Genomic DNA, 26283 nt, shown 5'->3' on the forward strand with positions numbered 1-26283 from the left:
ATGAAGCTTGGTAAAAGCTGATCTTGTTTTCAAAGCCAACTGAGTATCTTCCCAATGACAGCGAGCCTGAGCTACCAGCCTATGAATCCTGCCTAAGAGACTGCTGTCTCCACGGGTTTCTTGTGCCTCCACAGAAATCAGTCTGTGCATAGCCTGGCAACAAGACCAAAGTCTGTAGTTCGCATAGACCTGATCCACAATGAATTAAGGGTAATGTAAAAGATTTCACTGAAATCAGCAAGTGCTGGATCAGTATATGCATATTCAGAGTCAGACTGTATATGATACACATTTTTTGGGTTTTGGGTGAAATCACTGGAGGTCTGCCCGTGAGGATCAAATTGCTCAGTCTGGGGCACATCCACTCCAACACAATATATTCAATAGCTTATCCATTCATAGAAGCGAATAGTCTGTGTAGTCTTTATTAGAAGTGCTCACATGATGTTTCAAGATTCATTTAAGATACTGAAAAGAAATTTACTGGAGACTTTACGAGCTGTAATAACTAAGAAAATGGCTTCCAAGCCAACAGTTAAAAAAGCACATGCCAGCTCTGCATTAGCAGTTTCTTTTCTCTATCTGTTTCTCAGCTGAAGCTCAGTTTGCAGTCCACTGGGTACCATTACCTCAGTAATGTTAAAAGCCAGACATCAAATCAGAAAGAAATTCCAACTTTCCAGGGGAACTTAGTCATGTGAATAAACTATAGAATGGAACCAGCAGAGATTAAAAACATCCACCGTTGTACTGAAAATACCCTTGCCTTCAAACTTACTTTCCACTTGTAACACGGTTAAGTTTGTACAGCGCACATGCAGATAATAAATTTAATTGGAGTGAATACTGTTGCCAAGACAAGAACCCTCCCTCTCTAGCACCCCAGGTAGGCTTTATGCTGTTCTCATCAACTACAGAGCACCACACATTGCACTGTAGCTATAAGGATTGTGCATACAGCCTATTGCTCCAGGGTCTCATAATACAATGCTATTTTTATATCACTTAGTGGCATAAATGTAAGATGATACCAAGGCTCCTAAGTAGGAACAAGTGATCCACTTACTGACAAAGTGCCCCAACAGCATGAACATACATTTTTTCTTACCAAATAACTTCTGCAGTACTTGTCCATCATACAGGTCTTCAGCCAAGTCTTTCACAATAATCCTCTCTCCTACCAACACATCATTAATCCAGTCAATTAATACCTATAAGGGAAACACAAATTTGGCAGCGTTATACACTATTCATTTGCAATTTAAAACACATGTCATTTTGTACAATGATGAAAATAGTTAGCAGAAAGAATACCAAAGCTGCAATGGCTCAAAACACAATCAGTCTGAATTGCCATCAGAAGAAAATCAGAAGGACTTAGGAAGGACACTTCTAAGGTGGCTGTGTCAATGTACCACAAGGTCTACACAAATGCCATATCGGTGCAGTGCCTTCTGAAGTGAAGTGTGTCCTTTGCTTTCAGCAGTATTTTAACACTTTATTGTGAGGCAAAAGGTGTTGAAGCAAATTCTAACGATGCTTCCTGCTAAAGTTCTAACCCCAAGAATCACAAAGACTACGAGGGAAGCCAGTGTGATCTTAGACTGGGCGTGGGATGGGACTAAGAATCTGGACTCAGGATTTTAATCCAAATTCTTAAGTCTCTCTGTGCCATATCTCAAGAAAGATACTGCAACAAATGACCTGCCCATTTCATTGGGATGTATGCACCACGTGGTTTCAATTAATTAATATCTAAACAGTGCTTTGAAGTGTTCAAATGAAAGAGGCAGAGATAGCATTAAAAAATCGTTTCACTTTCCTGAAAGTGTTTACATGCTTTTCATTACCTTCATTAGTTCTTGTAATTTTGGGTCATTTCTTGAATTTGGATCAACCATTGTTCGAACTTCATTTTCCTCTGGAAGGTTTAAAAGAAAGATATTAGAAACTATTACAGGCATGACACTTTATTTTACATCAGGCTTTTATGTTGAGATGTAAAATTGTTGTGAATTACCTAGCATAGTGTCCTCAGGGTCTAGTTCGAATGGAATTGGACTGAGAGGCAAGTTAATGGCATTTATTCCTTCTTCCTGTAATTCAGATACTAGGAAATAAAAAAGAAGAGCTTGGTCAAATTTCAATTCAATTTTACTTACTATTTCACTCTTCCTAAAAGTAGCATTAATTGTCTTAATTTCTTTATAAGAACATGACTCTCTTAGATAAGCCACTGGGTGTAATTACAGCAACAAAATATAGCTGAGAAGAATAAGAGGCCCAGCAAACAAACCTTTACTTGTATGAGTAGATTTTTTGTGGATAATGGTACTGGAATCAATGCAATTTCCTCAGATCTTTTCCAGGATAAGGCCCATTGTCCTCAAATTTTAAAAGGCTCACTTGCATTTTAATGGTCCTGACATTTTAACACTAATGAATCACTTTAGCAGAGGGAAATGCTTATTGCTCTCAGCTATGTCACCCTTGTTTTGGAGATGCTTCAAGTTTAGCTATGTGAGAAGAGCTGGGTCTGGCCATATACCCACCCAGGAGCTGCCAGACTGATAAACTATTTAGGACCAGAGGTGCAGTAGCAGCACGTGGTTCCCTCGTTGTTCAGGCCAGAAATCAGCTGGAGGAAACTCTGGGATGCTTCTGGCCTGCATTATTTGGCTTTCTTTAGCAGAAACCACGCCAGCAGGACACAGGTATAAGACGATGAACCCTCAAAAGTGCTGCCTTAGCATGGAGTCCAAACACAGGCTGAGAAGTAACTTGGACATGGGAACGGGGAAGTAAACCAAAATCCCATAGTTTGGAGATGCCCACAGTGGTTAGGAAATATGGACGAGTTCTTACTCAGCCAAAGTCCCCTAATGCTGCAAAAATCAATGTTCTGGTAATACATGCTCTGAGGAGATAGGAACAGAGAGATCCAGAAAAGCGTAAAGGCAGTCCTGCCGCTAGTTCTGTACTGTAGAGGTTCTGTACCTGGTACAGCTCAGAGAAACCTCATTCACGCCTCTTGGTGACCCAGACTTTCATAGGTTGCAAAGACAAAATCCCTCCCTTCACCGCCCAAACATGCTTCCATAACAGAAGAGAATAAATACAAACAAGGCAATACACTATTCCTACCGCTATGGAAGAACACACAGCACTGTGCAGGGAGGGTACCCCCTTTGGTGATCAGACATGTTTGTACTTGCTTTGTAACCAAGAAATCAGTGCAAACCAGATTTACCGAACCAGGAAATAGGCTCGCTGTCTTATGAATGACAAGTACGTAATGTTGATTTGACCGCTCATTTTCCAATGTACAGACCTTCAATAGAACTGGTTGTTAGCACAACTGTTCTGGTCAGAGCTTCAACTTCAGTAATTTCATTCAACCGTCCTACATGTGTCCTAAAGATTCAGGTAGCTATATACACCTTCTGGCATGAACTAAAACATATGATCTACGTGCAGATGCAGATTCACCATCTAATATTTCAGATTTACTACCCGAAGCTTTCCTCAGTTTATTTTGAAAACTACAGAAACAATTTAGGTTTGGAGAAAAACGGAAAAGTAGAAAGTGACAGCAGAGATCTTGTGTTTTGATCCTGGCCCCCTGACTGCCTCGTCAGTTAGCTTTTAGAAAATGGTTCTTACCTCTCTGCCTTACCTTCCTGTGTGCAATTAGCACTGCTAAGTTTGACATGAACACTGTGATAATCAGTCAGGTGGTGTGATAACACTACTTCAAACTTTCCAGATATTTTCTAGGCTTTGTGAAATGTTTTGTGCTCCACCAGATGAAATACCTGTGTGCATTTCAAGAGTCTGTGTAGCTGAATTCACGCATCTATGTAAGATTCATAATGGCTGTTAGAATGCTTATTACTTTTAATTGTACAAAAATAACTTTGAAAAATCCACTACCTTCAATACTGAAACACTGACTTCACTCCATACACTCACCCTGCTTGTGTATCTGTAAAATACAAATACTGAGCAGCTCTAAAGAGTCATAAAGTAATGTCGACAATAATAGTTCCCCCGATTGTTGTATATCTTCTAAAACTGATGGCTGAGAGCAATGGACCAAATTAATCCCTCATGTAACTTCACTGAGTTCTAAGGAGTTATAGCAAAGATGAATTTGGTCTAGCACGTACAATCTCAAGAACTGTTTACACTTAATGGCAATTTTTTGAACTGCTAGCACTCCTTAGAGAAAATCGTTGCGGGTTTTATTAACTTCTTTGATTTTTTTCTTTTTTTTTTAATTTTGGTTCAAAATGGTTATGGACATAAAAACGTCAGTGGATAGGAAACTCCATGTGGAAGCCTTTCTGTTCTGAAATGTTTAGTTCATGGACGCTTCCTCACAAAGTTTCCTAGGCAGAAAATGTTTGGTTTTTTTTTTTTTTTCACATCAATCCCAAGAGGAAGCACAGTCAATAAAATCTGTTCAAGCCAACTGGCCTCTCTGAGCTCTCCTGCCCCAAAGGGCTGGATGCTCTGCTTGAGCAAGACACACTGGAGGAGCTCATTGCCATAGTGAAGGACAGTAGGGAAAGCTTTTGGCTCCTCTCTCCAGGGAGCGACCCACTGGCAGGGCTCACTGACACTTCTCCAGGGAGACTGAGTGGACCTTTCTACGCTGAATGTTTTGCAAGGCGTTCTTTACAAGGCCCAATGAACGTCCCCATTTTTGTCACAACTATAACCCTAACTATTTGCACAACTATTACATTCTGCTTTTAATAACATGACCTTCATCTTATTATCAGTTTCTGAAAATAAGAGAAAGCAAAGAAAAAAAACACCATATCTTTGCATGGAAAGGGAACATAAAACAGAAATAAAAGAATAATAAACATACATGAGAAACTAATACATTGATGTGTTCTAGAATGCATTGCAAGTGCTGTATTTATTGTACAGTAGGGGCTAAGTCCTGCTTTGCTGTATACACGAATGCACAAGTGGTGGTCTTGTTCCCCCAAGCAGCTCACCTGAATCCCATACACTTCTCACACCTGCCCGAGCCATATGCAGAACATACCCAACACACCTATGCATGATCCAAAGATCCCAGATGGATCCAGTTTGCCAGAGAGGACCGCTCCTCCTCAGCCACTGCATTCTGCAGTGCACAACCCATGCCCAAGGCTGGTATTAGTCCCGTAATAAAGACTCCTCCTGCCCTCCTGTCCCGTACAAGCAGAAAACATGATGGAGAAACCCTGAGCCTGACAGCATCTTTTTCATTTCTTTCCCAATACAGAAGAGAAAAGATTTAACTACAGATTAATAATACTGCTAATAGGAACAGGTAAGAACACATGCATTATATCCAGTCACACGTAAAGGGAGAGAAAATGTATAGCCTCACTTTCTAAGAATCTCCATCAAAAAAGTTCCACAACAAACCACTATTACACACCTAGGTGTTTATAAAGGAACCACAAAAATGTGATTGAGCTTAAGAGCTTGCATACCACAGTTCAGCAGAGGAATCAATTTCTCAGATGCTTTTCATTAGTTTGTTTTCATTAATTTTCATGAAAATAACTGAAGCAATTTAGTATTTTAATTAAAAAAAAGCACACAGGTCTGAGACAACTTTTGCAGCAGCTGAAAGCAAAATAAAATAATCTAATTTCTTAAAATACTTTGAGGAATGACTTGGAGCATCAACAAGACCTCATCTCTGAGTCTTACAGTGTAAAGACCCAGGAAGGGAGGAGGGACATAGCTGCAGTGGTTCATCTGTACCACACCAGTTGCCATGAGCCAGACCAGTGCACTGGGACCTGTGGCAGCTCCTCTGAAGGACAGTATCCACAGAGTTGTCTGCCTGACATCAGGCAGGCTTGGCCACTGGACAACCCCAGCAATTAGAGTTAAGAGCACCTTTCTGTTCCCACCCTCTGCTACGGCCCAGATGCAGCCCAGTGCGTTGGCTACCATGGGGCTTGTTCTCACCATGCTCGTATTGGCATGATTATGGACTTTATCCTTTCGTATGCGAGAGGAAAATTCAGTCCTTCATGGGTTTTTTTTTACAGTCACCATGCTAAGTGGAACTCAGGGTTGAAGGTACTTTTAAAGCAAGACCCTTAAAAACAACACTTACACATGGCCCAGACAAATCTCTGTGGACTGGCAGTGTGAAAAGTCCCAGTTTTAACTCTGGATAAGGAATGGACACTTCTGCTCAGACTTCTGATTCAGCTCCACGTGCCAAATTTGTTATGATGTAATCAAGTGCAACTCCACTGCTATCAGCTATCAACAGACTTCCTCCTATCATGCCAGCACCAGATTTGGCCCCAGAGCCGGGGAGCCCACAAGCTTGTACCAACAGCAACTACAGCAGCTATTTTAAGCTGGCTAGAGTTCGTACTGCTTTAGATGCTCTAGGATTACAAGGTCATAAACCTATGCTATCAAATCCACACGGGTGCTCTGAGCCAGACTTCGCCCTTTGATGCATGCATCCAACTGCCATTGAAACCGCTGGACGCCAAGTACATCTGAAAGTGGAGTACTGCCCATACGGTTTAAATTGGTTTAATTCCTCTAGTACATGAAGCCTGTTGCCCCGCATTGTATTTATTAGACGGTTTCATTTGGGTTTTTTGCTTGTTTATTTTGTGTGCTGAAGGCTTTTTGCTGCCCTGTTTGGTATTCAGGGCTTAATGTTCTTCTGATTTGAATAAAACACATCTTACTATTTAACTGAGCTCTGAAATGCCACATCACCCAATGCACTCTCTGTGGTTTAGATGTATTTTAGCATATCTATCCAAAGATTCATAAAACAAATACAGCAAGATGTAGTGTTAAATGGTCTGTCCTCTGAGTGCTACAGCCATGTCTTCCCATATAATTGATTATGTACTTGGAAAACTAAAGCTATTCAAGTGCTACAACACTAACAGATCGATTCTGAAAGTTTGTAATTAACTAGAACTGAACCCTAATGTTGGAGGAGCAGTGACACAATGCTTCTAACCCAATCTTTCAAAATCAGGAGATTTAAATATATGCATATACACCTACATAAATATACACACTTCTACAGTTCTTTAATTTCCTTTCTTTAACATAAAGGTTTTCCGTTCAAGGTCTTTTCTGCCATTTTAAGGTTGCAAATACTTTGGTTCGTTTTGGGTTTTTTTGTGGAGGCTGAGATCTGTTGACGTTTACATGACTCAAGAAGTTTAAGCTTTCTATAAAAAGTCACAGTACAAACTACCTGATATTATCACAGAATCACAAAATGGTTTGGGATGGAAAGGGTCTTTGAAGGTCATCAAGTCCAACCCCCTGCCATGAGCAGGGACTTCATTATAAACTGCTATGGTACTACCACAACATTATAAACTATTATGGTAGATGGTAGCTTTACATGCCGTGTCTCTATCTTAAGCTACTTTTTCCTGGAACAAACACAACTTGGATGGCTAGCTGCAGACATCATATTGCCAGAGTAACACTGGATATTTGTATATACACCCACATGCAAACACGCATGCATATGCTACGTATGTTTATGTACGTAGCCAGAAATTACAGCCAGTTTCGAAAAATGCTGATTTTCAATAAGAAATGCCTTTACTGCTCTTGCACAGAGATACCCACTCAGTTACAGTTGAGCCAAATTTAGATGAGTTGGTTTTGATTTAATATTCTCTTTACTAGGTGCAAGTTTCTGATAAATGCTCACGACCTTGATGGCTTGCTTTTGTAACCACTTGTGCACAAGAGCAGCTTTACTTCTACTGACTTCATCATCTGCAATGCAGACTTGAGAGTAAATGACTGTATCCGCACAGATTTCAGTGGATTTATGGTGATTTATACCAGCTCACTGGCTCAGTGTGATTCCTATTCCAGCTCACATATTCTACTTTTATACCTTGATATTAGGCCAGTGGAGTAATTCTGAATTTGTACTGGCAAATATGAGAAGAGATCCAAATTACCCAAGATGTTCAGAAAACAAGAGAAAAAACAGCAAAAGCATTTTCAAAAACTCCTAGTTTAAGCTTTTACAGAATGATACTATTTAGTCAAGCAAGCTTATGCAATTCCTTTCTGGGCCGTCCATCCAAAATGTTATTTCCTAATGCTTGTGTGTGTGCATCTTGTAAGTCCACAAAGGGAAAAGAAAATATTAATCTAAAATGGTACTGCCTTATTTTCTTGAACACATAATTCATCCAATATGGATTTTGGCAGCTCAGCTTTAACTCTGAAACAAAAGAAATCCACACAAAAGACAATAAATCTGCATTACACATGGTACTAAAATGATCCAATGGATTTATAGATGTTTACAAGTTTGCAGAGTGTGACACAGCATCCACCAGAAATTTGATATTCACAGCACAAAACATCATAAACATATGTCTGTGACTACAAAGGGGCCTTTTTATGTGGGGATCATTGTTAAAATTGTCTTCAGAACATAAACCTTAAGTTGTAAATGCTACTCCCCATTTATTCTCCAAGACATAACAAATGAGGAAAGAAAAGCAGAGATATGTTTGTAATTGAAAATGTTTCTCAGGAAATGATCTGTACAGGAACATCATTCTCATTCCATTAACTGCTGACTCCTAGCCAACCATTTGTAAAAGTAAATAAATATGCAAACTGGCTGACAACAATGTGCCTGCCTTTAATGTTACTACATTAGTACCCAGTCTCCAAAAAAGAATTTATTTTCTTTTCTCATCTCTCCATTAAACCAAACATGGCATACACGCAAAAGAATGGGAGAAATGCTGTTCACAAAAAAAGAACGGGAGAAATGCTATAATTTAATTTTCACGCAATACATATTAAATGCTTATTGCCTTGAACTTTCTTTAAAGTCCAAAGCTACTCCAAAGTACCTCAGTAACTAGTCACTTTTCTTTTTGCAATTAGCAGGGAAAAACCCCTCCCTAGATCTCTGGTCTGCGTAGGCGAAAACAACAACAAAACACAGAGCAAACTCAATCATTTTAGAGTGCACGTGCTTTTCTTCACCGTGTCACGAGTAGCTTCATTGAGCCTTACATGCTTTCACATTTCACTTGGGATGAAAGTTCTTGCTCAGAATTTTCCTGTAGTATCCAAGAGGTAGCAAGTGGTGCAGTGTCAAGCTAACACAGATGCCGGTCATTCCATTCATTCCTTCAACACATCCTCTCAATACATCTTTTAAAATACATCAGCAGTATTTGCAGAAGTTTTGAAAAACCTGTCACCCTATAGGAGTGTTTAAAATAACACTGAAAAAAACCCCGAAAGACAGCATTGGGAACAAATGCAGACAGAAGTTCAAAGGACACTGACTCTTTCCCCCAGTGAAGAACAAACCATGTGTACAAGAAAGGCTGTGAAAATTACAAGTCCTTATCAAAACGTGCTGTGCTGAACCTGATCCCAGCCTGAAAACTCTCCAAACAGCCTCAGACACATTGGTAGGGTCTTTGTGCAAAAGATACCTGCAGGTCGTTAGCTGGTCTGCATGTCATATCCCTAAATACAAAATATTTTACTGAAACAAATCCTTTGACAGCTAAGAATTCCAAGTTATTGAGATATTTGAGATATCTCAGAACTGATTTATTGAGATATCCCAGAACTACATAGGGTGTTTGGGGCTATACAGAGACAGAAGGGAGAGCATTTGTATCCTCCTCACCAGTATTTCAGTATTTCTCGAACTGTAACAATTCTGCAGGTAGCAACATCCAGAAGAGAGTCAGACAGGTCTCTTGGTGTAGTCCTAACCATAACCAAGGGGAGGCAATTGTTCATTTTATATGCTCACCAGCTTGCTGGAACAGTTTTTTCCAAATATTGTGGAGCGAAGAAGCTTATTTTATAGCACTGACTTGCCTTGTTCTCTGAATCACCAACCAGCTAATAGCTCTTCCAACATCAACAAGAGGCGCTCATGCAGAAAAGACAAAACCAAAGATCTGTTCCAAGAAGTCTTTCCCAGCTCAACAAGTTCCAGCTATTCCTAAGGGAAAACCCAAAAATAGTACTTAGGAATGTGAGGGCACACTAGTAGCAAGCTGAAGATTTCCTGAAATTCTTGCTCTTTTCTTCTTGTGTATATAAGGCTTGTTTTTGAAGGTGAAAAAAATTAAATGTCAGACCCATTGTATCTCAGTAATCTAGATGATGACTTCTTCTTGGAAGAATTAGAAAAATGACTACATTTACCAGAAAGTTAAAGTCCCTTTTCAGGGACTGCAAATTGGTTTATGTATCACACATGCTCCTATACTCAAACTGTAGTTCCTAGAGCTACTTGTGTTTTAATACAAATATCTGGTCATCGTCAGGGAACAACTTTGTGACAAAGGATCAAAAGATTTGTAGTAAGTGGCGAAGTATTTCTACACCCCAGAATAACAAGCAAAACCAAAACCACCTTCATATCTTCTGAGAGCTCCTCACGCTTCAGGACTTTTCTCTGGTATTAAAATCAACCAAGATAAAGTTTGAGGGTGACACAAAGGCTGGACACATAGCAAACACAAGGAAGATGGGATAAGAGTGACACGAACAAATTAAAATAATAATGGATACAAAAATGCAGACGTATTATTTGCATTAACTGGTAACTTGCAGTCCATGCTTTGCTACCTTCTGCATCAATCCTGAGCATCTAACTGTAGTTCTCAGATTCAGCATAACAAATGAGAATTGACCTGCAACAAATAATTCTTTCCCCCCCCCCCCCCCCATTTTAAAGATTTTCAGTTTCTTGCTATGTTTAATATTTGTGCCTAACACACACATGGTTTCTACAAGTCTCTGCAGCATGTCGTAGGGAATTGAAGTTTCTTGTCAAGGACAGAATCAGGATCTAACTTGGGAATTGGGATCTAAACACAGGCCTTCAACACGGAAAAACAAGCCATGGCTCTGGCTGGATCAACAGAAACCTAGATGTATTCTTCAAGAAAATCAGCTGGATTTGGCGAAGGGCAGAAAAATGAAACCTTAAAATGGCAGAAATATATCTTCTAGCATACTGAAGAATTAAACTACCCTTTAGGGTTCTCTTAACCAATATGGAGGTTAGCATGTGTTTGACAGCAGAAAAACTTCAGGCTTGGACTGCTACAGAAAGGACTACAGAAAAGGTAAACTTGTTTCCCCATCCTTATTTCATCTGAGTGTGCGTAATCCAGATCTGATGTGTGGAACCCCCCTGTTCTTACAGCCGTACAGCGTGAAGGGTCATTTCAGAGATGGAGAGGAAGATATCAGGGCTGTGACAATCCCTGTCTAGAGGGAGGACTTCAGTCAGCTGGCATAAATCACAGGATGGTGTGATCAATAGTATGGCTGTGGTATTCTCCTAAAACGCATTTACACGATAGTGTAAAATGATGATGCAAGACAGGACTTCGGTAGCACAAACTGGAAACTATGTTTGGCTTAGGGAAGCAGAAATAGTTCTCAAATTGCACAGGAAATAAATCAACAATCTAGGTTCTCAAATTCTTTAATCAGAATTAATTAGTTTAACACCCCACCAGCAGAAGAAAAGAGCATTATCCCAGCTCTGCAGCATAGAAAGCGACGCAGTTCTAGATTAAGGGATACATTTACTTGCTTCCCTTCTGGAGATGGAAATTGCACTTGTAAAATGGAAGCCAGTCACTTAAAAATACAGCCTTAAAAACATGCCTACAATGTTACACTTAGCAGGAGGTAGAATGGACAGGAACACCCATACCCCTTGTTTCCCAAACCTGTATTATAGCACAGAGAACACGCTTCTTTTCCTATTATCAGTAGTAATGATTTTGATCCAGCCCTATGCCTTGTCCTTCAAGGGCACTGCCTGGTACCCACCTGTGCATTCCTGACCTTGCTGATTTCCTTATAAAACTCAAACAGCTGCTCCAACTTCCCAATGGAGTCTCAAAAAAATTATGCTACTGAACTGTTCATCTGATTATGTTGTTTCACATGTTTCTTATCAGGAAACAAGTTACAAGCAATGTAAGCACCAGCACTGCAAGGGTAAACCCACAGCTCTGAACTGCACACGCCTTGCAACAGTCTTTTCCAAGAGATCTCAAGCAAGCTGTAAATTCGAAGCAGCACTTGCCACAACCTGTCAAGTGCTGTCAGACAAGCAAAAAAGTTCTGTGTAATAATCCTACCTGATAAATGCATTTCAGGGGTTGCTATCATTACCAATGTATCGATTTCAGCATGCAGAACATTCGTACCAACAGTAGCTGTGGCTGTATTTCCCACTTCACAGCTGAACACACCAAAAATTGCACTTCAGGCATCCAAGTAAATAACCTTAAATGGGTTTTACTTCATAGCACTAACACACTCAGAGTTTCCCAGAAATAATCTGCAGCCTTCAGTTGTTAATGTCATAAATAAGTTTATGTTAATATTCCTATCAGAAAGTATTTACTACTACAAAATCTTTAGTTTAATAAGCATGACTATTAAAAAAAACTTACCTACTGCACCATACATAGCCCATTTGAAAATTGCTACCTCTAGCATGCTTTTGACTACAAATGACAAATTTCCCTCAGTGGAAATTCAGCTGCTAAAAATTACTATTCTCACACTAGATCCAGTACTACTTAAGGACTGAATCTGTACCAAACTGAAGTTAATAAAAACACACACTCATATGAAATACCACTAGGACGTAACAGTTAATTCTGTCTCACTTACTGCAGAAATATTTTCATGGAATGGCATTCAAAACTAACAAACCACTGTATTTTCTTCCTCTTTTACCCAGGCAGAATGAAGTCTGACAAAGGCAAGAAGAAAATAAACTCCCATTCTTATCTTCAAAATACCACAAACCAAACACAACTACCTTTGCAAAAATACAAGGTCAGAAAACAATACTTCTAAAGTGTCACAGAAACAAAGACAAAAAATAACTGAATGAGCTGGTATAGTCTCCTACCTTTAGGGCAAAATGCTCCACAGCCCATCGTAGGGTCGCTGGACCACCCTCATAGCGCATCACAGGGAGAATTGCAGTCTTCAAGGTGTTTGAAGCCCCTTGCTCTGCAGGCCCCTTTGCTGCTGCTTTTCTGAGAAGCTGTATAAGCTTTAGAGCCTGTTTTCCAACAGAATGGTTCAAGCACATCACAAGTCTCAGCTCAGAGTATCGCCTCAGAACAAGTGACTGACTGCCTATATAATTTAATATGAGGCCACATGAGACTCATAGACCATCTGCAAAAGAAACTATATCTGCTTTTTGCAGCTTGGTAAGTTGCATTCTGAATGCTGGGGTGTAGTTTTGACTGTGTGCTTTTGTTATCAGTCATATAACTGGACGAAATGCTCAAACAGCAAGTGTAAAACACATGTGTTTACCAATCTCACAGTCAATTTCTGCTGTAAGTAACTTATACCTTTTCGCCTTACAAATGCAAAGTCACAATTCCCTCAAAGCATAGGAAAGGTCTGGACACAGACATGGCAATACTGGATGTGAAATTTCCTTGGGTTTTGGGTTTTTTTGGTGAAACAAAGGCTGGTCAACAAGAGCTACAGAACCCTTGAATCCTGTTGCCGGAATTGAGAGGCACGTGTGATACTACGAAATTCAGGTCCTGGTCGCTATTTCTCTATAAACACTTCCCTACTGAAATAATTAACGAAACTCACATGGAAGGAAGATTAAGCTCTAAAACAGGCAAAAGCATATAAAAAGCTAAAAAAACAGGAAGGGAGACGTATGAGCCATCAAAAGAATAATAAACTACTGGTAAGAAATGAACTAGTTTTATCATCTACGGGTCCTTCCAAAAAGCAACAGTAATGAAAAGATAATCTAAAGCAATTACTTGGGCTAAAAATCAAATTGCTGTGAAGTTTTCTACAGACTAAAACTTTTCAGAAGCTGTAAAACGTTTAAGTGTCTGTTTCAACTTGGAGCAGGATGAGGGCAGTGACACATCCCTGGCTCATTTCTAAATCATGGAAAGTGGTTACCTTTCTAGTTTCCAACTGAATTTCATTTAAAATACCAGTGCCAAAGGGCAAGTACAAAGAACTGAGAGGTATTTATTGTTTAGGGTTATTCAGCTGTGCGACACAACATTCCTCCCCCAGGTTTTGTATCAGATGTGATTCCTTGCAGAAAGAAGACACGGAGCTCTCATCACTGTTCTGAAACCACATTCTTCGCCAGTTCTAAGGAGCCTCTGATACACATCAGTCCGCAGCTACTAGGTCACTCCTAAAAGCAGCTTTCCCTCGCCAACAGTCCTATTGCATGTTGTACTCACCAGTAGTAATGGGGCTCCCCATTCCGACTCCTGGAGTCCCATTGCTTACTGGCACTGGGAAACTGGATTGCTGAACTGCTGAATAACAGCATTCAATTACAGGACAATACTGAGCTGGCAGTTCTTTACCAAGCTTTCCTTTTCTTAATTTCTGAACAGAACCATAAGTGTCCCAGATACTTTATTAAGGCAATCCCGTTTGGGAGGTAAGTACAGCTAAAGGAAAATCATGCTCCACTTGAAACATCAAGGAGGATGCTGAAGATGATTATATGTTAAGAAAATTCAAAAAGTCTGAAGCCACAATGACCTGCATCATCAATTCAACATGTTTTATAAGTGATTTTATATATATATATATATATATTCATAAAGTGGCACTTTTTTGCATGCACAAAAATATCTATTTTACAAAAATAGTAAACAAAAGTGGTTTTTTTTTAATGAGTTTTTGTACCTACAGTAGTAGCCAAAAGATCATGTCCAGGTAAACTGTTCTAATAGGTGTAGTTACAGTAGGGGAAGAAAGCCACAAATTAGCCAAAGCAAAGGTGCAGTCTCAGAAGGTATAACACGGCAAGAAGCTGACAACAGCAGGTCTGAAGTGCATACTTTGGGGACCAAGTAGAGGAATTTCTAATCATACTCACTGTAATCCATTTTCACTTGCCACAAACATAAATTCAAGCAGGACTTAATTTCTAATTCCTGTAATCTAACAACACCACCAACAACAACGCCATAATTCAAAAAGCCTGTGCGCCTCCCCCTTCCCCCAGCAGAGATCACCGCCGGGAAAAAGCAGCACACTGGTAAGATGCTTCGGGCCTAGAGTTTACCAAACTGTTCCTAAGGGTTCACTTTCAACCCCACAATTTTCAGCTTTGTAAAAACAGAAGTATAGCCAGGGAGGACTAAAGTCTTTTTCAAGCGGTTTTGGCCATCAATACAGGAAACAATTCAAAGGCAACATGACACTGATAGCTTAATTTGTGAAAATGGATAAATACCATATCTGCCATATAGCACATTAACCCATGTAACAAATAAATACAGAAATAGCACTGCAATACTTGGTTAAAAGGTTTTGGTTCACAGAGGAGGAAATTTAATTAAAGCATGTAATGTCAATTACTGTCATGTGTAATTTTATTTTGCTTCCCTAGAAAAAATACAGATGCAGGACTCTAAAGTTACCTGCATGTTTGATGCAAACAGGATAAAATTATCTAGGTTCTGAGAAAATCCAGATAGTAGTAGAAAAAAAATCCACATTTTTACCTAACCTCACTCATGGATCATCCTCAAAGTGTTGATTACATGAGGACTGACATGCCTCCAATTTAAACATACAAGCCAGCAACCCAGACCTGAAATGAGACTTTTATGTTTAAAAAATTGTGTTAAGTCATCAGAAAGGTTGGGAGGGGAGCAAAAGCCTAATTCTCTTCTACTGCAAATGGGCACAGCCTTACTAAAGCCAACAGAAGAGCACTGATTGATGTCAGAAGAGAATTTGGCTTACTGTTTACACTGATTGATTTCAACTGTAAAATTACAGGGCCAGGTCCCTAATGCTTCTGTCTCCTTCACTCTGCTCTGTGTAAAAGTGAGAGACCTAGAAGCCACATAGAAGACTTCAAGTATCTCACCACCACAGTAATACACATTACCAAATCTCATCAGTCCTTCTTCTCCTTTGCCATAAGCAATGCACTGCAGTACCAGCATCCATTTCTGCCTTTACACAAACTGCTTTTCAGCACCAGAGCTGAGTGCTGCCCAGAAGCATCCTACATATTCTGTTGAAGTCAGAATGTAATGCCAAAAATGGATTCATGAAACTTACTGTCAGTGAAATACATGTCAGACATATTTCTACCTTGCAAGCTATCATCTGAGTTACCACTAGAATCAGCAGGAGAAAATCTGCTCTGAAGACCTCTGAGCCATTCTCCTTTAAGTACCACCACTCCTAAATATGGCAAGCATCCTGCCATTGAAAAATCATACTTTCCTCCATAGTGTAATGCTACAGGAAAATGATGATTAGAATTATAGGAAAGAGCTAACAAAAGAAAGACAAAACCAATCAGAGGCTGTCTTATGTCTCTAAATGGTACATATAAATCGTGTCTATCGGGTTCCCCCAGGCTACTTCAATGCAGATTCATTACAAAAAGTCTAAATATAATCTACTTCAATTTAAAAAGCCAGGAATCACGTAAATGGCAGATGAGAAGACAGAACTCATATGTTACACATAAGCAGAAACAAGAGTCATACAAACTGGGAGTCACATAATATGCTGAGTTACCAAGAAATGATAGGTCAGATTGCTGGCAGCAAAAGTCTATCGGTGCATAATGGCCGTGAGGAAGGAGGTGTCTCCAAACTGCCTTCATGCCTTCCCCACTCCTCAGAAAGATGACATGAGGCTGGCACCTGGGTTCTCAGGGGTGGCTTTGGGGGTAAGAGTGACACTATTTTGTCATTGAAGGTCTCAGAGGTCTGCTACGTTTTCTGAAATCCACCCGTGGAACTCTCCAAAAAGTTCTTTACTTTTCACAGTCCACCTACATGAGGACACATACGATAATGAAACTTATTTGCCACCTAGGTCGAGATTTCACCATGCTGAGGAAATCCTCAGCTGTTCCAACAGACCTGGTGTAAGAGAAGCTGCCCTAGGACAAACAGTGCACTACCTATTCACAATTCACTCAGCAAAACTGAAATGTGAAGATTTAATTGTGATTTTCAAAAGCACTTGCTGTTGGCTAAGCTTTGCTTTCCTAGAAATCATTAAAAAAAAAAAAAGATAGATTTTAATCTTTATGCCTACCATCAACGCTTATGTAAACTTAACCTCCCCTCCCCATTCACCAGGGCTAAAAACCAGAAGTGAAAAACTCCAGAACAGACTGTGCAATGCAAAGGGAGGAGGTAGATACCAGAATTCTATTTTTAGACATGCAAATTATCAAACTGTGTCCTTCCCAAAAAACATAGGTGAATGCTGACAAATGTCACTGAAAAGGGGCAATTCCAACTAGACCTAGGTGGCAAAAAATCAGACTGTTGACAAAAATAAAATACCACTGACGTGATGCAGTTCACCTATGATGCAACTCACAAACGGCTAAAAATATGTTGACAAGATTCTGAGGGATTACAGCTCAACCCATATGTTACTATTATTTGTAGTGCACCTTGCAAGATCCAAGGGTTACTCAAAGCAGGCAAGCCCATTACCTTTTTCCCTAAACACATAGGACAGAGAATGATGTTGTAGCTATAAATACACACACTTTTTAGTGCCTTATATCATAAACAAAATCTTTAATACAACCATAAATGCATACAAAAACAGATCATTTGGAATGCTCAGTAACACAGCCTCTCTCCTCTAAGACGCAAGCCTCATTTTTTGCCATTAAACCAAGACATGCTCATGTCTAAAACTTTCACCTGGAGCCAGGCTTATTGACTTGTTACTTGCTGACATTTTAAACCGAATGCAGGAACTGCTCTCCTCTCATTTTCTAAGTTATGCTGGATCAAAATCCAAACATCAGCAATGCTACTGAAAACACAGAAACAACCTCAAAGTCAGCAGAATTTCAGCAGCATTAAACTAGTATGCAGATCAGACATAAATCATAACTCCTGCTGATTTCTCTTGTGGCACAAAAAACACTACTTAGCAAGAGTTAAGGCAGTATAACTGGTTACCAAATAGCTTGCTCAGTGTTACACTATTGTTTCTGAAGTGAAAAACTACAGTGTACTGATTTACAAGGATGTCCAAAATCAGCTCAAAGTTTGTGCCAGAGTAAGGGGAAAAAAACCTTGATTTATAGACCTGCACATTAACAAGCCCCTCTTTCTTGTTACCTCTCTGCCTTCAATTTAGTCTTCACATTACTTGAGTTGGATTTCCTTTAGACCTGGGTCGTATTCACTCAACGGCATTAATATACCAATTCCATCTTGAGATCTCCTTTTCTAGAACACTGCCTAGCTGTCAATATGGTTCCTGAGAGACTACTTTCCCTGACATGCAGTAGGCTATTTACTGACACACCACTGTTCCCAGGCAGTTTTGCACCTAAGCAGTGAACTGGATAGCAACTGCATATGTTGGAGCTGTTACACTTCTCTGGAAAAATGTATTACTTTGGGTAAATAAAAAGCTAAGAGCAGCAGGAAAAGTATCATAAAAATGCAGCCGAACGTTTCATCCTGCCTCCATCAGCAAATCTGGTCTATGACCTCTGCATATGAGTCATGCAAGTGCTTTAAAACTTGCAGTGATTTATATTTTCGGGATAGGAAGTTCAAGGCTTATATTTCTATTCCCCAACCATACATTATTTTTCTCCATACACAATTTCTTGATAATTATCTATGAACTAAAACATACAGGCATCTTTTTTTCTACTTTGTGGTGCATATTAACCAAAACCATTCACCTCAATAACCAGTCTCTGTGTTCTTGGCAGAGTATAGTTGATGTGTAGATTATTCCTGGAACCATATTAGGTTGATGCTCTCATCATATTTTTAGTCATGGAAACAGGCTTCTACCAAGACAGGCTATGTTTGTGAAAAAGGAAATTCCCAGCATATCTGTCAGAAACAAGTAGTAGTAGGGTACACCACTTTAAAGATAAAATTATCTAATATTTACATAGTGCTGTTCATCACAAGACCTTAGTCTGTTCTACAAATCAAGCAATGCTTGTCAAGAGTTTAGGGCTAACTGCCCTGCTGAGAAAGCACTCTCTCTATTCACAGTCCCTCTGAAGCACTCCTTGAGTCCTATGCTTATAAACAGATGAAGAACAACAAGTCAAAATACCACACAGGCACCATAAAAACAGAGATCTTGTCACCTATCACATGCACACAGACTATTTCTGATTCCATTTTCAGTAACCTAACTTTCAATCAGTTTTTCAGATAGAATCATTAGTACACACACTACTGTTTTGCTACCATATTGCTGATCAGAACTAGTGACTAACTCCCACTGACGCAACTCCAAAGCAAGCAGAATTATTTCTGGACTTCCGTAGGCTGCTACAGAATCGCATGAAAGCTTCAGTCAATCGGACTTTCCAAGAGTTTACTTAGTGTAAATATTTGAAATCTGAATTTTAATCCCAGAAATAGTAGTGCCAGGGTTCAAAGCACACGGTCTCTTCAAGGAGCAAGCTGATGGTCAGTATCTGGGTGACCTAACACTTCCCTGCAGGTCTCACAAGGCTCTACTCAATTCATAGTCTGCTTTGATGAGTGCTAGCAGAGAGAGGCTACTTTTCTGTTTCTCTGAACATTATTAGTTTGGGTCTTGTGCTTTCTATGGTCTATTTGACCTGTATCACAACATTTGAAAAATAAGATTACCCAGAAGGTCTCACCCACTTTGAAGAGATCATCTGTTCCCTTTGTGACGCAGGCCTATTATAACCACAGTACAGACATAAATATGTTGACTTTACCCTCTAGGGACCACGTTAGAAATGACTGTATTGGTTAGCTGCAACTGATTAAGCACTCTTTGCCCTCTTCCTGTAAAGTTAAACAAATAATCCCTTCATTGAGTAAAGGTGTAAAAAACTCTCCTCGCATCTAAATTCTACAGGGCTATGTATCTTCAGCACACACCTCTGCAGGATACTTTATGACAGCAAAAATCAAAGTGTCTCGCACATCAGAGTCTTGACTGTACCGTGTGACACTGTTGTTCTTCCTGTGTGCTCTCTTCAACCAGTCCTGCCCCAATAACGAGAACTTTTCCATTTTATTTCTCTAAGCAGGAACAGTGATAAATAGTTCTGCTTTACCTAATGGGCAATCTCTGGAGTGTTGTGAATCTTGTGTTGGCAACTTAATCTAGATGGCAATCTGTGTCCATCCTTGGAAAGACTTGCTTTAAAACTACTTTCTGAAACATTCAGACTTTAATTGATCTTGGTATTTATTTCTTGTCTGAATGAGTCAAAGCACAGGTGAGGCTCCCCTGCTGAATGATCAGCTCAAGCATAAAACTTGATCTCTCTGACAGATCTGGATCAGTTTGAGAACTCTGCTGCAAAATGTTACATCCGTGACCAAGTTAATCCTAGTTTTTCAGTTAGGTATCCAGATACAACCAGGGACCTGAAATCTTCTGCTTTTCTTCAAGTGTGTCCATTTTCATTAGTACTACAGGGCATGTCAGGCAAATCCTGCCCTTTGTCACTTGTGCAGCCTCATTGCAATTAAGTTGCCAAGTCTGTTGCAGTAGCCAGGATGGTGTCCAAACCCTTTTCCATCGCTGTGGTTGCTCTGTAGTGTTAACAGAGAAGAAAGCAAAATCTTAATTTGTCACCAAGGTAAGCATCTATCGACTGGGCACAAAGAAACACCAACACATCTTTGCTGTTTAAGAACTACAATGGCACTTTAAGCCTCATATCACTGATGCATTAATGGTCATTATCACTGTTTTATGGATAACAAAATAGACAAAAAAAGAGAATTCGCATGCAGTCTCAGTCTACTTCAGCAGCAGTCCCCCACCCTGTCTTAAGCTTCACCAACTCACCACAGCATCACTTTCCTCTCACCCACTTTATCCTGATTCAGGCCAGTCCCCTCCTGAACACTCCTGTCACCTTGTCCACCTGTTCACCCTAACACCCCACCCCCCCCCCCCAGTCCCTCGTCTGTTGTCACCTTTCCACTGGCCCACTCTGGTGCTGCTGCTGCCACCTCCTCCCCACCTGTGCTTCCACTGCTCCCCCCTTCTCCACTGCGAGCCAGCGCTGGTACGCCCAATACGTCTTGTTTTCTGCACCCTCAGAGAGCAGAATCAGAAGTTAAACCACGAAAAACACTGCCCCACACTGCCAATCCAATTTATGCTATCTTGAACACAGGTATTAAAGACATGAAAATTATTATAAACTCTCTCTTGTCCCACTTAATGGCACCTTAAATTGACTCTTTGAACTTTGCCTTGGAAGTCTGTTTCCAGTGTTAACTGCAGATTTTACATTACATCCTAAATTGCATAGTTCTCCGCATAATCTGCAATCTCCAGTGATTCCTGTAAAACACTTTTTCCCGACAATTTTTAAAGAAGACTTTGAGAAAATATTACAAAGAGAATCTGATAGTTTATGCTTCTAGAAACCAATGCTGTCACAATTAAGTTTAAAAGCACTGCACAGGCAAAAGAAAATATTTCCTGGATCAATCAAGGCTTAGTGAATAAAGGGAAGATGTTGCCTTTAACAGTCAAAGGAATCTACCACCTTGTTAAAGAGTACCAGCCAGCTAACCCATGTTGATGAACAAACAGGAGATTTTCAGTTTCTGGGCCCTCGCACGGTAAACATGTTGGTTTATAATTACAGCTCGCTCTGCTTTGCAAGGGCAGAGGGAAAAGGGCAGGCAAGAGGCTGTGCCCCACCACAGTAGCACCTGCATGCAAATGCAGTGATATCAGCTTAGGGGCTCCAAAGGGAACCACTTGCCGTAAGTAAATGTAGTTTCACAGCAGCTCCTAATAAGAGGAAGGAAATGAGGGAAAGAAAGAAAAGTGACAGGAGACAAAAGGACTTTATAAAGCAGGGCTTTATTACTTTCATTTGTAGCATTTTCTCTTTGTTCTGCTTAAGCAGTGAGCCTTCCAATTCCAGATACGGCACAAAAGAGATACCTGTCTAAAAAAGTTTATTTCAATCTGTAACTGTCTTGAAAGATGCTTCACAAACTCAGCAGTCCATTATTAGGACCAACAATGAGCTATCTCTAATTAATTTGGCACAGCCTTTGCTTCTGATACCAATCAAATCAATATTAATGGAGAGTTTGTGCTCTCTCATTACAGCACAAAATGGGTACCAATCTTCTCATGAAGATTTTTGGACCATAAACTGTTTTTGAGGTCAGTGTAGTTGGCTTCTTCCCACCCCTCTTTTTTCAACCAGGATGGAAAAAATATATAATGATGTGCTATTTAGTACCTGGATAAAAATCTACATTCAGGCTGTCTACACTGAGAGACTGAAACCAGTTCAGTATGAAGAAATCTCAGTCTAAGAAAATAAAGATTTTAGTAGCTCACAGAGCTCAAATTAAACACTTAAATAGGTAACACTAGATATTTCTCATGCTGCCTCACATTTCTCTATTTATTTTTATCTGCAGGATCAGGCGTGTTAGAGAGGGAGGCCTGGTAAGAATTGCCTCAGCCATCATTCTTGGTTACTTACATCTGTGGTCAATTTTCCACACTTTCTTCCATAAAAGGTAAACGAGGCACTGTACTTGCAACAGGATAATCTAAACAATATGAACAATGTTACTGTTAAAGACCATCTGGCTCATCAAGCACAGCTCCAGACTTTTAACTCCTTGAATAAAGTGTGGAACCCTGCAGTGTATTTTTTTATCCAAAATTCATTTTTGTAACTGTAAAAGTAGAGCTCCTGGAAACAGAAGGGATTCAGAGTGCGAGGAAATCAATATTCTGTTTTTACCCCTCTTGTATCTTACACATGCCACAATCCAAGCTAGAGATAAGCACTTAGACGTCACATTTTTCTACAAAAAACGCCCTCTAAAATTTCCTGCATGAAGCTGCCGCGGGTAATTGGTACGTGTGGCACTGGCGCTTCAGAAGGGAGACAAGAGGGTTAAGTATTTCATAATTCACTTCAACTTAACGGCCTGATCCTGCCACTTCTTAAAAGGTAATAAAAGTCAAAGACGGGTCACCAGGAATCAGAAAAAAAAAAGGGGGGGGAGGGGTAAGGGTAAACACAACCAAAGAAGGCTTTCGTTAATTGCATGCAAAATTTCTGATCTGTCTGATGAATTAAAAACTGTCTGGTTGGCGGGAGAAAAACATTCAAGCAACGCAGGAACAAAATAACCTGGAAGAAGGCAAGCAGGTAGGGAGAGGCCAGAGTGATCCAGAAAGTCCAAATACCAGAGGCCACGCTGGCGCGGGCTGCAGCCCTCGGCCCCGCACCCCGCCTTGCCCACCCGTGGGGCCATCGCAGCCCACGGAGCGCCCTGCCAGCACCCACCGCCCTGCTGCAACGAGCTCCCACACAGAAAGCGGCACCCTGCCCCGGGCCTCGAAGCGAAACAGCCCTACAGACATACATGAGTTAAATACTCCTATACATTGAAAAGCCTATGGACTTCAAAGCTCGCTTGTTTTTGAGCTGAACAACAGACAGAATTAAATCCTGCCATCAGTCCTTGTTCAGTTTTCTCTCAGCCCTAACTCTGTGATTACTGTGCACAGAGCGGGTTAAACAGCTCGGCAGCCCCGTAAACGCTGGGCTGCACCACAGGGCAGAGTTTTGGTCCTCAAGAAGTTTGGGGCTTTTTCCTCCGGAGCAGTTTCAATGGCATTATTTAGGAAAAAAAAAAAAACAAACACCAAACAACCAACTGGTTTGTTGAAATACTTTAAAGTTTTTTATTTAATTTCCAAAAATATTTTTGGAAGGCAAAGCAAAGAAAATGAATTAGAGCATAGCTGGAGTTTTTCTTCTTGGGTAAACACAAAAAAGAATTTTCATCTTCATTGGTTCCTTGCTTTAAATTCTACATCTTGCTTTAACCAGAAACATCGCCCTATCTGGTTTCTAGGTAGGGCACACACATGACTGAACCTTCCCCTACAGTAAGTTCTTCCAGCCACTCCCAGAAACATGTGTCCATAACGCTTTTTCAAACTCTAATCTAATTTGGACCTAACTTTTATTGTACTTGTTATACCACAAGCCCACTACAATATGTACTGACATACATATGCTATATTCTTAGCTTACAAAATCTTTTTAAGATGCAAGCAGGGCTTTTTTTTATTTTTGAAGAAATTGTATTTAATACATGATCATGACTCATCAATTAAAAAAACGCAGTGTTACAGTAAGCAGGATAGGTCAGGCAGTTTTATGATTAATGGGGTCAAAAAGTTAGAATTCATATTGGTTGCTCACACTGAAACAATTAACCCTATCTACCGAGCATCAACTACACACCAGGAAAAAAAAACAGAATGTAAAATGTCAAAAAGAAGCAACATTGTAACACAAAACACTTCTTCTGGTGTATGTTCCTCCCCTTCAAAAAAAAAGGCAAAAAATTTCTCCCAGTTTATCAAGAGATTTTCCAGGTGTAACTTTTCCAAAACAAATCTAGCTTTTAAGTATGACATGTTAGAGTACAATGTCTAAACTAGACACATTCTAGTGGCTATTTAGCTGCAAAAACATCCTGTTTTCTAGTGTACCAACTTAAAGTCCCCTTCCTCGTACTAAAGCTAATATTAGGATTTGGAAAAGGAAAACAGAAATAATTTGATTGACAAGGAGTCTCTTGTGGAAACCTTCTGTATGTTAATGATAACATCAGTTACAAAAGTGTCTGCCAATTATACTGTACCCCCGAGAAAAACTATTCTTATTTTAAATTTATTTTCCTACTAACTTGACCAAGCACTCATGATAGTAAGCATCAAATGCACTGTAAGCAACTACTGGATTTTAATTAAGAGCATTCCACAGGAATAATACTAACACATGCTGAGTGGTAAGCGTATATGTGCTAACACTGTTCTGTAAAGCCTCAAATTACATGCTTCAGTACATTAGATTTAAATCCTAGAAGACACTGGCACCAATTGCTGGGATTACAACTTTCAATTAAACCTAGAACTAAATTGCTGGATTTCAAACCATTTCTTTAAGCCACACCTGTCCACTAAACCTTTCACCACATTCACACTTAATAACCCTTAACGTTTTCATCTAGAAAGCTCAAATGGTCTTTCAAATTGAATCTTTGTCACTGCTCCATTTCACATACCTGGAAACTGAGGTACACAACAATTAAATATCCAAACCTAATGCAGGAATCTGCGCCATGGCCACTGCTTTTGAAAGGGGTGATTGCACCTTGTTCCCAAACTTGTTGCTCATTCTCAGTCTCACATGTCTATCATCTCTCACACAAGCATTCTCACAGCCTTCTGATAAATCACATCAGGAAAGAGCTTCAGATTAAAACTAACCATCAGCCAACAAAAAAGGTTAGTTTTAACTTATCTCAGTTCCTGACCCCATTCATTCCAAGGCCACACAAACACTTGAACTGGCTCAAGGGAGGCGACACCCCAAGGGTTATGATCAGTGAGACTCCACCTTTCCATCAGCTTGTAAGACTAATGAAACTACAGCATTAATGCTGGAACTTTCTAATACCCTGCTGTGCACATGAAATCATGCACACTCAGGAGAACGTGAGCATTCAGCAGAGAAGATGAAGCAGGAATGCGCACTCAAAAAAACCATATTCCAGAAAATACAACCAACATTAAGGGATGGATCTTCAGAAAGCTCACAGTAAAACTGGGAAACTCCTCATGTAGCACACTGAAGGTACCAAAAACTTCACATGGTCAGAGGCCAAATGGGAAAATTCACCCAAGAAAATATTTGGAGAGAGGTTTAGTAAACATACATAAAACGAGTTTCCATTGACAAATTGTTGGAGGCTGGCAGAGCATTCTGCAAAGCTATCATACACATCTCGTGCTCGTCTACAGCTGTACCTCTCTGGCCAGTAAGTGCTGAGCTGGTCAGGCCTCCGCTTGTCTGTTTGAATGTTACCTAGCAGATGTAAGAGAGATAGTTGCTATTTATAAAAAAGTGCTTATTAAGTGAAATATCAGATTAATGGAAGAAATAAAAATCTAACATTCCTATTCAGATTATAAACATTAGAGGAGTGCTAGGTAATCACACCCACTAGTGTAATTCAGCTTTTCTTTCAAGACCTAAAATGGTAAGATTTCTCTGGAGCCTTTAAATGGTCTTCAGTGACAAAAACAGAAGAAATACCTACCCTTTGGGGGCAAAGGGAACAGAAATCTCACTGTGGTCCACGCACG

At 39.9% G+C, this 26283-nt stretch overlaps 1 protein-coding gene across 1 annotated transcript in view; it reads right to left on the reverse strand.

The window, feature by feature from the left end:
- PARVA (parvin alpha) overlaps positions 1 to 26283 on the reverse strand; it is a 70424-nt gene that overhangs the window by 22890 nt on the left and 21251 nt on the right. Inside the window, exons 2-4 of the mRNA XM_075425961.1 lie at positions 2021 to 2110; positions 1851 to 1921; positions 1109 to 1211 (exon numbers count right to left, since the gene is read on the reverse strand). Of these exons, the coding sequence (XP_075282076.1) occupies positions 1109 to 1211; positions 1851 to 1921; positions 2021 to 2110 (264 nt within the window). The remainder of the gene's footprint in view (positions 1 to 1108; positions 1212 to 1850; positions 1922 to 2020; positions 2111 to 26283) is intronic.

The sequence above is a fragment of the Opisthocomus hoazin genome, chromosome 7 (genome assembly GCF_030867145.1).
Source record: "Opisthocomus hoazin isolate bOpiHoa1 chromosome 7, bOpiHoa1.hap1, whole genome shotgun sequence".
Lineage (NCBI taxonomy): Eukaryota > Metazoa > Chordata > Aves > Opisthocomiformes > Opisthocomidae > Opisthocomus > Opisthocomus hoazin.